General features: G+C 35.5%; 1 protein-coding gene across 7 annotated transcripts in view; it reads left to right on the top strand.

Moving 5' to 3' along the window:
• LRRC7 (leucine rich repeat containing 7) overlaps positions 1-19,201 on the top strand; it is a 498,913-nt gene that overhangs the window by 200,626 nt on the left and 279,086 nt on the right. For all 7 annotated transcript variants that reach the window (XM_060304379.1, XM_060304393.1, XM_030865914.2 and 4 more), the window contains one exon: positions 16,108-16,225. In XM_060304379.1, the coding sequence (XP_060160362.1) occupies positions 16,108-16,225 (118 nt within the window). The remainder of the gene's footprint in view (positions 1-16,107; positions 16,226-19,201) is intronic.

Raw genomic sequence — 19,201 nt, 5'->3', positions numbered from 1 at the left:
CCAATTCAGTGGAGTAGCAAATGAGTATCTGTGGAAGCCATGTGTGCATCACAGTGACAGAGCTATCTGCCCATACTGGAGCTGGCTATACTGGGTGCAGGAGTAAAGTCCTCCAGAATAAAATGTGGGCCTAGCAAAATCTGATGAGCTTTAGCATTTTGAAATATTACTGTTGGGCATTTGTCAGAGCTGCTGGAGCATTTGGAAACAATTAAAGATATATGCATAGAAAACCAAGCAAATAAAAAGTGAAGAAACTTCAGGGGAAAAAAAAAGTATGAGTAAAAAACAAACACAATGTGCAAACAAACATTACTGATTTAACCAAAAATTCAGATGTAAGTATAATGAGAAGATGAAGAAAAAGAGAGTGATGGTGGTTGTGGTGGTGCAAAGTGATATGACTTTTCAACTGCAATATATGAAATAAATAGGCAATGTCTGCAATTGATAAACAAGAAGTAAAAACACATTGTGTTCTCTAGAAATATAGACGAAAATACAAGAAATAGTATCTTAAACAGTTTAAAGCAACTACCTTTAGAGGAGGAATGATAAGATGCAAACGATAAGATGCAATGAATTGATATAATGCTTTTATAAAAATAAAAATTAATTTCAAAATAATAAAAAGAAAAATAAGAGAATTGAGTTGGAATAGAAGAAGCACCAGGGGTTAACCTTTTGGTAGCATTGACCAAATCTGACCATATTATGGTACTTTCTTTTGAAAATGATCCATAAGACACATTGGTAAATGTGAATGTCTGATGCTCAAGTAAATTATAAGGTATGATTTGAGCAAATTAAATGACATAAAAAATGAAAACGTAAATTTATAAAGGAGGGTCAGTATCTGCTATCTATTCTTTTCAATTGTTCTTATAATAGTTAACTGATTAATACAGGTTTTAGTATTATTCATTTCCCAGCTACGTCCTTAGTATATGAAGTGGTTCTAAATCAGAGAGAGCATTCTACTAATGCAGCAATTTGGACTCCCAGAATGAAATCAGCCTTTAGGAAATTGATGGAGGATTATTTCTCTAGTGTATTTTTTTCCTAAATTTGCTTCATTTTTTATTTGCTTGGTTTTCTATATATTGATCCTCTAAATTTCTAGAGAAATAATTTCTCTAGAGTGTTTATGAGGCTTAGAACAATTTCATGATCCAATTCTTGACCAGGGACTCCTGGGAAGTCAGGCTATTCTCAACTTGATATAGAAACATGGGATTATGTCAGTGTGATTACAATGAAGTTGACCTAACATAAAACTGACCTATAGTAATATGTAAAAATCAACATGTGAACATTTGCTTCCAAAAATTAGTACAGATATGTTAGCATCTACTATAGCATACATGTAGTACATTTTTCTAGGTTGACAATTAAGTAAAAGATTTCTAAGAGAGAAAAGTGAATATGTTATGGAATCAAACACAAAATTCATCTGAATTATGAAGATAAAAATTTGTTTTGGTTGTATTCTGTTGTTAGAGGTGCTGATGTAGGTGGTGAAGAGGCCCTTGACTAGACTCCATAGATAGTGAACAGTCAGGTGCTGAGTGCTGATGGAAAAGAAGAGAAGCCAAGGATATGAATAATTTAAGCTCACAGTTTTTGCCTGCTGGATGGTATATTTAACTTCAGAGGTCAGCTCCAAAATTTCACTAGAACTCTAGTTGCTGAGATGAAGAGCAATTAGCAGTGAAATGTCTGGTGTAGTGGAAAGCTGTAGAGGTTTAGAATCAGGCAGATTTAAATTTGAATTTGAGTTTGGGGAAGGTTTTCAATCTCAGTTTCTCCCTCATCTAGGAGATACCATCTACCTTGTCGGACTGTTTTACCTACATCTTATTTTTGTTAACTACTGACCTTGTGGTAATTTTTCTTCATTGTTATAAATTAAATAACATAACGTACGTGAAGTGAGTATGGGGCCTGGCAAAGCATAAAATCTTCAACAAATGTTGGCGATTTTTATGAGCTGTAATACCATAAAGAAAACCAAAAACTTGACTTTCTTCTATAAAATGAGAAATGATAGTATCACTTTGCAGAAAGGAAGTTATTTTCTTTTCTAAATTAATAGTGATATAAAAAGAGAGAAAATCTTTTGCAGATATCTTTTCTTTCAAAATTTATGTGAAAATTAATTTTAACAAAATCCTAGAGATTTTATACTTTCTATACAAAGAGATGGTTTGCTGTTTCTGTAATGAACCCAAAACAGCAATACATGAGTTGAATCTTGACCAGAGATTCCAGAAAATGACAATAGTATCTCTCTCTCTTTAGAACCTTTTTGCTGCTTCTTGATTTCCTGATAACAATGTAGCCTTGCTGTTGATTTTTCATTTTGGCATGTGTGCATGCTACTTGACTACCTAGAGAGTTTTCTGTTTTCTTTAAATTTGAAGTGGATGATAAACGTTTGTTCTCTTTTTTTTTTTTTTTTTTTTGAGGTGGCAAAAAAGGTTAATTGTGTTGAATTTAAGTCCCATGGCTCTCAGTTATCTCTTTTCTGTGTGGCAGTGGCCTTTGATAGGAATAAAGTTTCTCTTTCTTTGTTCTAAATAATTAAGAACTGACTGCATAAACGCTTGCATATATGTTCACCACGTGAATTTACTCATTAACATTCATGGTGGCTGCTTCTTCACTGCCCGTGAAATGCTGCCATCAGCCTGCAGGGAAACTGCCTCCCGAGAACTGGAGCAGAACCAAGGCCAGCAGGGCGGGACGTGGGGAGGTGCTGGCAGACAGAAGTGGGAACTCTGTTTAGAAGCATAGTCACGGAACTGAGGGAGTGAAGGCTTCTAAGGAAGGAGTGATGACATGGTCAAATGGAATAGGGAGGCCAAGTAAGGCAAAAACTAGATAATCCATTAAACGGGGCAATGAAGTTTCATTTGTGACTTTTACAATAACAACTTCAAGGGAGAGGAGGAAGGAGCTTCTTGTTTTCTTTAGATTATCGCACTCATCCATCCTCACGTTTTCAGCCACTGTACTGAAGACTCACAAATCTCTTGTGGCAGCTCAGCCCTACCCCTCAGTCCTCAGATTAAATGTGTGTTCTGGGCCTACTTGAATATTCACACTCAGCACTTCTGATTTCCCCCTGGAAAGCTGTCTCCTGTCCTATAGTCTGTTTCAGTTGGTGACTATCCATTCAGTCCCAGTGCCAGGACCCTGTCATTTTTTACTCTTCCTACTTACTCACCTTCCACATCACATCAGTGGCCAAGTCCTATCACCTTTGCCACCTAAATATTTCCTAAATCTGCTCTCTCCACCCTATGAACAGAGGCTTTGTCAGGCCCTCATCATCTCTCAACAGACTAATGAAACAGTCTCCTTATTGATGATGTGTCTTAAACCTGATTTTCTTTATCCCAATTTATTCTTCACACAGCCAACAGTGGTAGATTCAAATGTAAATATGACCAGGCTACCCCCAAGGTTAAGCCCATTCCCTGTCTCCTCTCTAACTTGCAGGAAAAAAAACACACAACTGAGCATGTAATGCTAATAGGAGGCCTCCCATGGTCCAGCTACAACTTGCCTCTCCAATCTCTTACTCTTGCTCTCACAGGAAGTGTTCCTGAAACACAAAACTCTTTCTTGCCTCTAAGCTCATCCTGTTTTCTCTGCCTCACATGCTACTTCAAGGTTCATCTCAGTTGTCACCTTCTCCTACAATCTTCATGCTTCACTTGCTGGCATGGTTATTTAACTCTCCTCTGTGCCTACGTATTACCATGTGTACAATTCTACAATTCCACTCACCAAACCTGTTGTAGTTATTCATTCAATATATATTTGCTGAATACCTACTCTACTCTGGGGAAATAAGATTGAAGAAGAAAGACACTAAAATATGGGACTATGTCTATTTAATCTTTGTTTCGACAGGAAACACAATGTTTGGTTCAAAGTTAGATCTCACTGAATATTTGTTGCATAAAGAATTTGATTTTGCAAAAGTGGATTGTAGAAATATGTCCACAAGATTATACACAACCACAGTAGAGAGATAGCTCATCTTGTTATGCTGGAGGATCAAGGAAGTCGGCTTGGCAGAAACACATTTTTAAAGATAAGATTAGGGCACAGTCTAGTTGGGCTTTTTAAATGATAAATTGAGCCTTGGAGAAAATGTATGGAACTTGCTCAATAGCATGTCACCTGTTAACCATGAAATCAGAATTCAAATCTAGGTCTGTTTGCTTCCAAAGTTTATAACCTTTTCATTATGACTATAAGTGAAAAAGAGACTGCAGCTATACCATTAGCCATCTTCTCTTTGGCTTACTGACCTAGGCAGAGCTAGTCAGCACAGGTTAGGTTTTTAGTACCTAGAACTGATTAGGGCATAGACATTAAAAACTTTTAAATATATATATATACCAGCTTACACTAATATCTATATATGTAAAAAAAAAGCAACAAAAGAAAATCCCAAAGGACACACATCATTTGTCTTAAGTACTATAGAGATAACAAGATTTTACCCCAAACTCTTAGCAGCCATTAAGCTACATCAAAATTAAGAACATTTATAGAACTTTTATATCCAGCTTTTCACTCTTCCTATTTCTTTCCTGGTTTTATAAGCTTGTATCATCAAGTGAAGTAATCTTTAATAGGTAAATTAAAAAATATATTCATTTAAAAAATTTTAAATGAAAATTGGTATCAAGCAGAATGGGTAAGGCAAGGTGCTATGTCTTATATATTCAAACAGATAGCTCTTATTCCAATAAAACAGATATATTCCCTTCCTTCTAAGACACTGAAAAATGGTAAAATAAACTTGCTGTTCCAAAGGGAGAAATGATTCAACACCACCAATGGGCAAATTGTTGCTGAAAAGATCTGTATTTTTAAAACAGCGGCAATAATATTTATTGTTTTCTGGGATAAAATGCCTGAGTATTTATTGTAGTTGCCATCTTTCTCCAGGGAAGAAAAGATCTTGTCTCTGCAACACATCCAATATTGCTAAAATGCACTAGAAGGGATTATAAGTGTTCCCTTCCCCTACAGCCTCAATATTATTTGATGCTACCAGCATTTGTCCAGCTCCATACCTCCCACACCAGCCCACAACTCCACTACTACTGGTGACCTTAAAGTGTTGTTGGACCACAAAATCCTCCCTCCTTTGACTGCCCATGTATTACTGGCACCAAGTCTTAATGATTTCTCCTCCCAGAGTGCCTCACTCTTCCTGACAGTGCCTTAACTAATATTCTCATTATTTTTCACCTAGATGTTTTCTCATTGTTCTTCTGCCTCCTTCTGGTCACAGGTGCCAGTTTCTCAAAAACAAAAATCTGAGTCAGTCCCTTTCCTGCTTATGAACCTCTACAAGGTGGATGATAACGTGAGAGAGCAGTGTAGAATCGTTGAAAAGGCACACAAATCCAAGCATCCAAATTCTCTAGGTTAAGGGCAAAGTCTAGGAATGTTTCTTTTGGAATAATATGCACTTTGCAAAGCCCTCTCTCTGTTGTAGTATTTACCTAGTATTTACTACATTGCCTCTTATTTTTTGTGTATATTTATAACCGCTAGGTGACTGTATTCTTGAGGAAGTGGATACTTTGTTATTCTTCTTTGGGTCCTGGTGCTGTGTCTGTCACTAAGTAGATGTTCAAGAAGTGCTCACTGAATATAAGCAGTCAGGAAGGAAGGGAAATGGGCAGGAAAGAAAGGAAGAAGAAAGGAAGAAAAGGAAGGAGAGAGGGAAGGGAGGAAGGAAGGAAAGAGGGAGGAAGTAAAGAAAGAAGTGAATGAATGTCATATTTAGAAGCCTACAATTTCACCAAGTGCATACATTAAAACTATTTTTATTCTATTATTTTTGAGTTGGCTCTTTTCTAACTAAAGATAATTATTAACATTTGTATTAAACTAAAGAATTTTTAAACATTTTATTGTAATGTGTACAAAATAATTATTTCTTTGAAACAGCTTTCAAATGAATTTGGAAACACTGTAGCCTGAATAATTTTAAAGGAATTCAAAGGAAGAACTTCTAAGAAACCAGCCATTCAGTAATGCCAACTCATTAGACAATTAGTTCTTTTCCCTGGTGGAATCCACTTGTGCCAACATAGGGCATCAATAACAGTCTCATTGAATATTTATAATCTTACATGAAACTTCTCAGGAAAAGGGTTTGTCTCTTTACAATTCACAAGCAACTAATGCTTTTTAAATTTGTAGTGGAAAAAATAAACACCCTATCTTATTTTTTCTAAGGAACTATGTTTTGAGATCCAGTCATTCACATTCATGATGTCGTCATTGTGTCCTTAATTTTCCAAGCCTGAGGGTAAAGGTGATAATAAAATGCTAATCCAAATTATAATACTTTGCATTTATGTAGCACTTCAGGGTTAGCAAAGTGCTATAACATATACTTAGATTTACTCTAATTTAGATTTTTGCTGTCAAAAGATAGTCACTGAATCTGAGTCTTCTCCCCTAAGCCCCGTAGGACCATTATTATGGGCGGAAGACTCCCCCTATCTCATTCACTTTCCCCTCCCAGACAGCCACCAGCTGTTGTCAGTCATCACTATTGTCTCTCCCAAGCACAGATCTGATGGTACAGAGGGAACAATGCACTGAAGTAGAAATGGCTTTGTACCAGACAAAACTGAATTTGAATGCTGGTTCTGGCACTTCCTACATATATGACCTTGTAAAAGTTAACCTCCTGAGTTTTCTCATCTGCAAAGTAGAAATAATAGTACCTTCCTTACAACATTGTCACAAGAAGTAGATCATATACTATAAAACCTAGGTTAGTGCCTTGCACCTATATAATAGGCACTTAAGAAATGGCACTATCTTATTATTTGCCACTCCCCTGCCTAAGAATTTTCATGAAAAAAAAACTATATACTGAGAAAGTACAACGTGTCAGGAGTTACATTATACACAGCAGATGCTGCAGAAACTAAAGAAGCTTACGGTCTAGTAATCCCAAAACAGGGGCATCCAGGCTTCAATAGAGATAAATACAGAATGTTATGAAAGTACACAAATGGAGCATGTAAACCAGTCTTAAGCTGTGACCAGAAAGGTGAGAGGGCCTGAGCTTGGAAAAGACGGTAGAAGGGAGGTGAGATAGGGCGAGGTGGAAAAAAGCTTCAGCTGGAGACCTGGCATTTACAAAGGCAAAGCAGAGCATGGTGGATACAGAAACTGGCAGCTGCTCAGTGTGTCTGGATATGTGGTCATGCAGGATGGTAGGTGGGAAGGTATGAGAAAAAGACAAGAGACAGGGGAATAAAAAGATAAAACTCTGTAGAGGTAAAGGACATTGAAAGCCATAAAAAACTTGGACTTTGTCCTGAAGAGAGGAGAGAGCCATTGAAAAAGTATAAGCAGGAGATGGACCTGATCACATTTGCCTTTTTAGAAGTCACATGGCATGACCTATCACAGAGGTCCTTAACCTGGTCCACAGAACCATGCATGGGCTTCCAGTGATTTGCAGGTTCCTTGAAATTGGCTGCAAATGTGTGTGTGTGTGTGTGTGTGTGTGTGTGTGTGTGTGTGTTTCTGGAGAGAGTATCAGTAAGGTTGACTCAAAAATGATTAAAAATTACCATCTGAACACCTCCTGTGGGATAAAGCCCTGACTGAAACCCTTTCATTTTCTGGCTGAAATCTGCATTTTCTATCCCCCTCCACAAAGCTTAGAGTCACTTTTAATTTTTTGCCATTCCTAACATACCTCTGGTCCTTTCCTCCTCTTACAGCTTCCTGAACTGCTCTGTGCTTCCCAATCTACCCCTACTTCCCCACCCTACCTTCTGCTCATAGAACTTCTCTCTCAAAGCCTAGATGGACTGTTTCTTCCTTCTCCAGGAATTCTCTATATTCCTTCCCCATTCTTCTCTGGCACAAACACAAATCAGAGTCTTAGATTTCTGGTGACCCAGCTGGAATGAGAAATAGACAAATAGACCAGTGGACTAGAAATAGAAAGTCCAAAGACTGACCCGTACTTATGTGGAAATCCAACAGAACTTGTCTTGCAAATCAGTGGACAAATTAATGACCTATTTTTAAAATGGAACAACTGGTCATCTGTAAAGAGAAAAGAATGCATCTTTGCTTCACATCATTCTCAAAAATAAATTCCAAATGAGGCAAATCAAAGCATTAAAACTTTTAGGTAGGGAAAAAATAGGAGACCATCTGCACACATTCAAACTGAGAGATAAATTTGACTATTGTAAATGTCTTTTTATCAAAACTACCATAAAAAGAATGGAATGATGAGCCATATATTGAGAGAACTGTCCAAAAATTCATATTCAGAATATGTGATGAACTCTTTCAAATGAATAAAACACGAAAAGGTGTTCAATTTTTTTAGTAATAGATAAAATATGTTACCATTTTACATACCACAGATTGGAAAAATAGTCTGAAAATATCAAATTTTGATATTTTAAAAAATAACAGACAAATGTAAACAGTATCTATATTGAGGATTACTAGGACTGTGGTAAAAAGTGAGAGAATGAGAAATTGGTTGTTTTTTGGTGGATCAGGTAGGTGACAAAGGGACATGATTGGGAGGAGAATGAAGTAGCTTTCTTAAACTGGATTGAGGAGTATGGCTCTTTATTTTATCATCATAATTTTAAAAAATACATATTATATACACTCTTGTGTATTTAGATTTCACAGTAAAAAAAGTTAAAAAGACAAAAACTATCATAAGATACATGCAGTGACTTGGAAAAGACATGTTCCCTCTGTTTGAGGAGCTCCCAATCTGGGGCTTGTTTCAGAATCTCTAGCTTTCCTACTTCATAGAACACTGTGAGTTGCAAGGGACTCTTCTTTATTGTTGCTTCCCTTCTACATTCTGTTAACATTTTTTCTGTCTTCTTAAGCTGCATGCTTAACTCATTCATTTTCACCTGATTATCTCTCCTAATGTAAGCATTTCGGGCTACAATTTACTGCCAATTACTCTAGCTATATTCTGCCATTTTAGACAGGTAATATTTTGTTATTATTTGCTAATATTTTGTTATTATTTGCTCATATTTTGTAATTTCCAGTGTGATTTCTTCTCTGACCTGGGATTATTAAATTTAACTTTATATATATCCAAATATAGAAGCTTTTAAAGATATCTTTTGGTTAATCATTTATAACAATTGCATTATGGTCCAAGATTTTTGTCTTTTTATTACTAATTCTTTTAACTTTGTTGAGCCTTCCTTTATGTCTATCTAGTACATGGCTAATCACAAGGTTTTCATATGTGCTTTTTAAAAAAGTACTCTATAGTAGTTGAGTTTAATGTTCTATACGTGTCCACTAGGACAAGCTAGTGGCCATCAATTCTTCTGTACCTTTTCTTTTATTTTTATGTTTTAAATTAATTACTGAGAGATATGTGTTAAAATACCCTATTATGATAGTATATTTGCAATATCTCCTTGTAGATATGTCAAATTTTTCTTTAACTATTTTAAAGCTATGATACTAGGTGCATACAAGTTTAGAATTATATATTCCTGGTGAGCTGAAGTGTTTACTAACATAAAGTCACTATATCTCTATTAATGCATTTTGCTTTAAATCAGTATTGCTGCATTAGCTTTCTTTTGGTTAATTTTGCCAGTTTTATCATTCTTACATCAAGTTTTGGGTGTATCACTGGTAATAGGATATAACTTGATTATGTTTAATTTTAGTCCACTCTGATAGTCGTTTTTTTAATTGGAGAGATTAATTCATATTTATTAATGGCAGCTATTGGTATTAATTTATCCCATTCTACTCTTCATTTTTATCTGTCTTATTTCTTGGAAGTATTTACTTATATGTATTAAAGATTATTATATGTAAATATTTACTTATGTGTATTAAAGATCTTTTTTTCTCTATCTCATTCCATTTATTTTGTTTCTACCCACTAGGAAATCATACACCTTATTTATATTTCTTTAATTGTTACCCTAGAAATTTTAACATGCATATTTAATTTTAATCTAAAGTTAATTAGTGTCTTTACCCTCCTCCCAAACTATGCAAAAATCTAAGAATGTTTTTGTTTTCCTTTTTTCTGATACATAGGCCTCTGTTGTTCAGAATTTTAGTTCTACGTTGATTCTCCCCAGCTTTACTGTGATATTATTGACATGTAATATATGTAAGTTTAAAGTGTACAATGTGATGATTAGATACATGTATATATTGCAAAATGATTACCACAGTAAGGTAGTAAGTTACCAATAGGGTACCACATCTCAATCCCTTCACATAATTACAGTTTGTGTGTGTGTGCTGATAACATTTAAGATCTACTTTCTTAAAAACTTTCAAGTATATAATACAGTGTTGACAATTATAGTCACTACGCTGTGCATTAGCTCCCAAGATCTTATTTATCTTATAGCTGGGAATTTGTGCCCTTTAACCAACATTTTCCCATTTCTCCCACCCCCCAGCTTCTGACAATCACCATCCTACTCTCTATTTCTATGAGTTCAGCTTTTTCAGATTCCACATATAAGAGATATCATACAGTAAATATTTGTCTTTATCTGATTTATTTCATTTAGCATAATGCCTTCAAGGTCCATCAATTTTGTGATAAAAGACAGAATTTTTATGTTTTTTATGGATGAATAATATCTCATTGTATATACAGTTGACTCTTGAACAACATGGGAGTTAGAGGCGTAAACCCCCAGACAGCTGTAAATCTGTATATAGTCTTCCCTCGGTATCTGTGAGGGATTGGCTTCAGGACCTGCCACGGATACCAAAATCTGTGGATGCTCAAGTCCCATAGTTGGCTCTCCAGATCCATGGTTCCATATCTGAGAATTCAACCATTCATGGATAGTGTAGTGCATATATATATACGTATGTATAGATCTCACATCTTTATCCATTTATCTATTGATGGGCCCTTAGGTTGTTTCCATGTCTTGTCTGCAGTGAAATGGGGGTGCAGATATGTCTTTGAGATAGTGTTTTTATTTCTTTTGGATATACATGCAGAAGTGGGATTACTGTATCATATGGTGGTTCTATTTTCAATATTTTGAGGAACCTCCATGCTGTTTTTCATGATGGCTGTGCCAATTACATTCCCACCAGTAATGTACACAGGTTCCCTTTCCTCCACACCCTTGCCAACACTTGTTGTTTCTGGTCTTTTTGATGACAGCAGGTGTGAGTTCTTATCTCATTGTGATATTGATTTGCATTTCCCTGATGACTGGTGATGACAAGCATCTTTTCATATACCTATTGGCTATCTGTATGTCTTCTTTGGAAAAGTGTCTATTCAAATATTTTGCCCATTTTTTTAATTAGATTTTTTTTTTACTATTGAGTTGTATGAGTTTCATGTGTATTTTGGATATTAACCCCTTTTCAGATAAATGGTTTGCAGGTATTTTCTCCCATTCCAGAGGTTACCTTTTTATTTTTGCTGATTGTTTCTTTTGCTCTGCACAAACTTTTTAGTTTGATGTAGTCCTACTTGTTCATTTTTGCTTTTGTTGACTTTGCTTTTGGTATCATACACAAAAATCTTTGCCAAAACCAATGTCAAGGAGATTTTTTTCCTATGTTTTCTTCTAGGAATTCTACAGTTTCAGGTCTTACATTTAAGTCTTCAATCCATTTTGAGTTTTTTTTTGTGAGTGGTATAAGATAGGTGTCCAATTTCATTTTCTGCTTATGGTTATCCAGTTTTCCCAACACCATTTATTGAAGAGACTATGCTTTTCCCATTGCATCTTTCTGGCTCTCTTGTCAAACATTTGTTGACCATACATGAGTGGGTTTATTTCTGCGCTCTCAGTTCTGCTCCATTGATCTGTATATCTATTTTTATGCCACTACCATACTGCTTTCTGTTTTGACTTACACTGACTTTTTAATCCCACAATTAGACATTTTGTTTTTGTTTTATTTGTTCTCTCTCTCTCTTTTTCTCCCTATCTTCTTTTTTCTCGCTCCCTCCCTCACTCTCTCTTTTTCCCTTCCTTCCTTCCTTCCTTCCTACTTTCCTTCCCTCCCTCCTTCCTTTCTCCTTCCCTTTCTTCCTCTTCCCTCCTTCCCTCCCTCTTTCTTTTTTTCTTTCTTTCTTTTCTTTCTTTCTTTCTTTCTTTCTTTCTTTCTTTCTTTCTTTCTTTCTTTCTTTCTTTCTTTCTTTCTTTCTTTTCTCTCTCTCTCTCTTTCTTTCTCTCTCGCTCTCTCTTTCTCTCCCTTCCTTCCTTCCTTCCTTCCTTCCTTCCTTCCTTCTCGCTTCACTCTGAGACAAAACTGAGAAAGTCATGCATTCACCACTGACTCATTTTGCAGGACCCAGTTTGTTTTTTTAACTTCACTCACTGATGGTATCACCCTCAGGAGAACCCAACTATGTATGGAGTGGCCTTTAAGCCAATCTCCAACCTCTGTTCAAATCCCAAGCAGTCTTCTATCCTTCCAGTTGCAAAACAAACAAACAAACAACAACAACAACAAAAAACTCTCAGTCTTCAGCCACCAGAAAACAACAGATACCACCAAAGCAAAAGCTAAATACAGACCCACTTAACTCGGTGTATTAGCATTTTCTTGTTTTTCTGGAATTTTAGAAATTCCAGTATAGCCATAGCTATACTTTTACAGCCATAGCTCACCTACGCATTAAAGGAATGTGTGTGTGTGTCTGTGTGTGTGTGTGTGTGTGTATGATTTTGCTGTACTAAAAAGTTTTTCTTTGAATATTTAGTCCACCATACTGCTGAAAATAGACATTGACGGGTATCTTTTCACATCCTTACCCTCAGTGCTGAACATAGACCATACTATATAATAGGTATTCAATAAATATATTTTAAATGCATGTAGATGTTGTGGATGCAGAGATTTCACTCCATGATCCAAATATCCTCATGCTGTCAAGCAAATATTTGAAGCTAGTTTGAGTTACACAGTCTTTGAATTTGGAGTATGTTTAGATGCTACAAATACAACATTATCCCTCTTTAGCCTTCATCTGGCTAGCTTGTGCTCGCTCTTAGGTGATCCATTTCTTATTACCTCTTCCAGAAATACTTTCATGAGTCAACCTTGTCACCATCATCAACATAACTTAGGACAGATACTCTACCAGTGTATTTTCATTATATCTGATATTTACCTTGGCATAGTCATTAAGAGTCTTACTTTCATTAGCTATTAGAGTTGCTGTTTTATACTATATTGAAGAATTACAGCTATTTCATGATCATTCTTTACATCATTTTCATTCAAAACTTGAGTATTGGGCTTCCCTGGTGGCGCAGTGTTGGGAGTCCGCCTGACGATGCAGGGGACATGGGTTCGCGCCCCGGTCTGGGAGGATCCCACATGCCGTGGAGCAGCTGGGCCCGTGAGCCATGACTGCTGAGCCTGCGCGTCTGGAGCCTGTGCTCCACAGCGGGAGAGGCCACAACAGTGAGAGGCCTCTGTACCGCAAAAAAAAAAAAAAAAAAAAATGAATATTGAAAAAATCATTAAAATGCCTTCTTAATTTCTTTTCCACTTTATAGACATCATGACTCATATTCAAGAATTCACTGCTTGTTTATTAAATTTAGATTCCACTGAGATTGTTTATCTATCTGAAACTTCCAAACCAGTGAAGTACCACTCAGCTGGAGCTTAGCACTGTCTTTATTTTCTCTTTACTTATCTAAGTATACTTTCAAAGATATTTATGCAACATACACTATGTAAAAGACACTGTGCTAGTCACTTTAATATATACAAAGGTGAAACAGGTTGACACCAAGATGAATCAGACATGACTCCTGCCTTCAGTGACCTCATCATCTAGAAAAGTAAGAAATAGATTATATAGGTATATTTCTGTTTCTGTATTAACATATAAATATTAGTAATTGCTAACAGTTATCAAGCTCTTACTATATGCCAAACACAGTTTTACACTTTTACAAGTAATTCCTTTCATCAAATCCAAGGCCATTGATTTTAAGAAACACCATTACCGTCATTGTAGTACCACTAAGGAAAAAGAAACACTGTTTACAGATATAACAATGTTGATTGGAAGATGAATCCCAAACAGCAAAGATGTTAATACATGAGAAAGTGCAAGACTTAGAACTGATGACGTATAGTAACTCATTTAATCCTCTCAACAATCCTTCAACTTAGGCAATGTTATTGTCCCCATTTTACAGATGAGGAAATTGATAGAATTCAGAGATATTAGGTAACTTTCCCAAGATTACACAGCAAGTGAGTAGATAAGTGGGGATTAAATCTACATGAATCTGATTCCAAATGCCATGCTCTTAGCCTCTCTCAAGATCTTAGGATCTTGGATTATTTTATGTAATAGGGTGTTCAGGAGTGCCCAAATCTTTTGTTCCTGATGTGGCTTCATTTAAAATTGAAGAAGAATATAGGGACCTCTATTAATTCTTGAGATAAACTGAGTATTTACTTGAGATGAGGCTTGAAATTACAAAGCAAAAAACAGTTTTGAAAATAATTTGTCTGAATTTTACATAAAATGGTTATAATAATCAGACTAAAAAGTAGTTAATACATCTTACCAGTATCAGCCAAGAGGCAATTGATTTTTTTAAATCTATGCATCTATAACTAACCACATTGCATGTAGTGTAATGGTCCTAACAGAATGATGGAGACTGGACAAGAACTTAAATTAACTTTGGCCATGAGTGTAGACATATTTTTTTTTCTATTTTTAAAGAGAAAATTAGTAGTTAGTGGAAACTATCCATCAAAGTTCTCTTTTTTTAGACTTTATAAAAAGAAGTAGCAACATCTCTATGGAGAATATTGAAATCCTAGTACTACATGAAGTATTGCAAATAATCTTTGTAAGGAGCCAAAAGCAAGTCAGCCAAAAGCAAGAAACTACATATTTTATCTTAAGTAATAACCAGCACAATCTATTTTTTAAAAGGTAATGAGTTAAGAAATAACAACCACATACTACATTGTTTTGCCTATAAATTATGAATTACATTTAAGAACAAGCAGCAGTTAAATGTACTGTGGGCCAATTGCATAGTCATGGATACCAGAGACTTAATCTGTGGAAATTTAGCAAAACAGAATTAGAAATGTCAAACAGAAAAGATCTCATTAAGATAATTCTTCCAGAAATGAATCAAAAAAAATTCTGACCCAGCTGTTCAAATCTTGAGTAGTCAAGATGAGATGGACATAGCTAAAAAATCTAACCATATTGTTTCCAGAAATGTAATACTGGAAACACCTACATAAAAATAACCAGATCACTAGAGTGTTTGTTAAAAATGAAGATTTTGATCTTCATCCCAGACCCACCATATCAGTACTTCTTTGGGTAAAGCTCAAGGACCCACATTTTAACCAAGTACCTCCACCCACCAATGATTAAAACCATGCTGGATTTGAGAACCGTTGCATTAACACTTGACTCTTCCCCATCTAGTACTTTAGGATTGGTGGCAGAAGTGAACCAACCACTAGTGGTTATTTTTCACCAAGTATCAGAGATTAAATGTTTCATTTGATAGATATTTATGAAGCAGTGTGGGGACACAAAAGAAATGTGAGCTCATGTATTCAACTGTATTGCAGTTCTTGCATGTCAGATAAACAAGTGTTCAACATGATTAAATGGAAGTAATTTGTGGTTGTGGAGAAAGAGAATTGAGGTAATCCTGGTAGCTGTGAGAATAAAAAGGAAGGGGTTACTCCAGAAGTTATTTCAAAGAAAAAAATAAATTGATTGGTTCAGTGGCAAATTGAACACTAATGTTAAACAGAAGGGGAAAAGTAGAATACCTTGAGTGGCGAATGTGGATAGCAGAGAGTAGGGAGGTACTAACATGATGATGGAATGTGAAAAAACTCTGAGGAGAATCCAGAAGATGGGTGTGGAAGAAACTGAGCCTTTTGGGGTTGGGCCCTTTTACTATCACATTTGTAAAGATGGTGAATTGAATTTTGTTACTAAGTTTATATATGAATGGATTTAACCAAATTGAGATCTAATAAATTATTATTTTCTTTTTACAGCAATTGTTCAACTGTCAAGCTCTAAGAAAACTAAGTATTCCTGACAATGACCTTTCAAATCTGCCAACCACTATTGCTAGTTTAGTTAACCTTAAAGAACTCGACATCAGTAAAAATGGTAAGATTCTCATTTCATCTCTAAACAGCTTGAATTTTTAACTGAAAATATGTTTTAATGTTTTCTCTTAGCAAATGATATACACTTTTTCTTTGATTTTGTTGCAACTCTAATTTAATTTTTGTTGAAAAGCTAAATCCTGAATTATAAATTGAAGACAGAAAACTTCTCTCCCCTCTTACTAATGTCCCTGACTCACTCGGGCCTTATTTCCCTCTGCATTCAGATGTGTGATTTAATCTTTTCTAGACAATTTTACTGACTTTACACTGCTTATTTTCCTCATTCTCAGGGTAAAATTTTTTCCAACACGTCTCAAGTATCACCTGCTCAATGAGGCCTACCCGTTAACCCTTCTTGGAATTGAATTCCCAGTTTCCTTTACTCTGCTCCATTTTTTCCTGTAACACTGACCATCTTCTCAGTATATATGATTTACTGATTTTTTTATGGTCTTGTCTGTCTTCTCCTGCCCCAAAATGCAAACTCCATTATGTGGCAGGAGGGATTTTACTCTGTTTTGGTCACTAATATATCTCAAACATTTAGAGCAATGCCTGATGAATAATAAGTGCTCAGTAGTATTTGTTATATTTTTGGCCAAACTTGTTATGTCTGGTGATTTTATTGATATTCATGTTGATGATCTTTTCTTCTAAATGTTTGTGGGAGTCTCCTGTGTCCTAATACGTTCATTAAATCCTCATTTCCTTCCATGAAAACTTGGCTAACTGTTTTATTACAATAAAGCAAGGATCAGTCAAAAAGAGTTATGTATAGGCACTATGAGGATATAAAACATGACCCCTTCATCATTAAGCTAGTCGGTTAAACTTTGTGTGTGTATGTATGTATTGCTTTGGTAACTTCAGGCAATATGCTTGGTGCCAAAGGAACAGGAATCAACAAAACAGATCCCTGCCCTCATGAAACTTACATTCTAGTACATGTGTTAGACATTAAACAAATAATTATGGATGATTAAATAAACAATTGAGTGTGAAGATACATTGGAGGTGAAGGATATGCATACTAGTAGGACATAATCCAGTCAGTGTAGTTAAGTAAAGTTACCCTAAGAAATGATAACCAAGCCCAGACAGGACAAATAAGAGTTGTTAGTCAATGGGTATAAAGTTTCATTTGTGCTGGTTGAATAAATTCTAGAGATCTGCCATCCAACCCAACATAGTTAACAATACAATATTGTGCACTTCAAAATAACTGATCTTATTATACACTAGAAGCATACCCTATGTCCCTTCCCTGTTTTATTTTCTTAATAGTCTTTATGAGAAACTGACATACTATATTTTTAACTGGTTTATTTATTGTCTAAATTCCCCTAACTAAAATTAAAATTCAGTGATGTTCTAATTTTTTATTGTTGTCTTGGTCACTGATACATCTCTGCTGCCTAAAACAGTGTGTGGCACATTGTAGGAGTTCAACAAAATATATTGAATGAACTCACGAATGAATGGTCCTTCTGGAACATTGAACATTTGTTGAAATGTACCAGTTTAAGTGGCTAGTGATTTCTTCAATTCAGGTATATGAGAGTTGTAGAAAAGTTTACAGTATCACTGGGGAAAGAAGACTAACACCTACAAATAATCAATGATTATCAGAGTTCAAGTAATGCATATGGCTTGAGGGATTCCATGAAGCACAGTAGCATTTGAATAGAGAGCATTTCATTTGAAGGAAACAGATAGAGTGCCTGGGACTTCCTTGGCAGTCCAATAGTTAAGACTCTGCGCTTCCACTGCAGAGGGCACGGGTTCAAGCCCTGGTCGGGAAACTTGAGATCCCGCATGCTGTGTGTTGCAGCCAAAAATAAATAAATAAATAAAATTTTCAAATGGAGTGCAAATGGGGGACACACACATCTTTCTATACCAACTTTATTTACCACTTAGAGCGTTTTCAGGAAGCCAATCCTAAAAGGACCATTTGCCAATTTAGAGAGAACAGCAACTAGATTTAGGCCCATTGAAAGATGACATAAAGGCCTACATTTATTCTTTTAAAAATAGATTTACAGGTCACATATTATTATGAATTGATAGTTCTGTACTTTAATAACAAATAATGCTATTTATATACATTCACACATCAAATTCTATTTTCAAATTACAATTTCTGAGAAATGTCATATGGCCAAATATAACACATCCCTTGGCCTTCATGCAGGTTTGGCTGGATAGTTCATGTAAATAAAAAAAGCTATCTTGTTCTTAAAGAGAATCAGAAGAAAATTCATCACCAAATATAAACACAAAACTCCTAAGAAATATGACATTTTTATGAGCATTATAATCATCTCCCAGCAGTCCTCTTGCATCAAGAAATTTGTGTTGTCAGTATGTAAACTGCAGGTTATACTCCTACTTAGAAGTAAGTTTGTGAGCAACATTAGAAGTCCTAGTAAGTAGTATTTAGGGACTTTTAGACTTTTAGCTATGCTTATGATTGCTATATTGTGGAAAAAGACAAAGCAAAGCATGGCAAATCATTCTGCAAGGTTAGTATAGTACTAAAGGTTTAATGAACTTGATGACATATCAGCCATTGCTAGGAGTGACACAAACAGTAAAAGATTTCAACACATCAGTCCTTTCACAAAATCATACCTAAAAAGCTGTCACTGAGTTCTGTGGCAGAGACCTAGACAGTTACTTAAGGAGCATAATACATCCTTTGGGAATCTGTCAAGTGAAGAAAGAGCAGATAGCAGAAAGTAAATGCAGTGTCAGCATCACAGTTGGACAAGGTTAGAATAGCCCCAGTGGAAAAGAGTCAAGACATGAGACAATATAATCAGTATTGGGATTTAGGGACAGAAAATGAATGTTCATTTGGAGGCAGGGACTCATGCAATTGCTAGTCAATCTAGGCAAACATTTGCCTGACTTGTGTTGGAATTTGATGAGTGACCCTTTATGAAATTAATTCAATTGGAGGCTGAGGTTA

The sequence above is a fragment of the Globicephala melas genome, chromosome 1 (assembly GCF_963455315.2).
Source record: "Globicephala melas chromosome 1, mGloMel1.2, whole genome shotgun sequence".
In the NCBI taxonomy this organism is placed as follows: domain Eukaryota; kingdom Metazoa; phylum Chordata; class Mammalia; order Artiodactyla; family Delphinidae; genus Globicephala; species Globicephala melas.
Note: the sequence above shows the minus strand (reverse complement) of the source record. Positions and strands in the feature narration are given on the sequence as shown.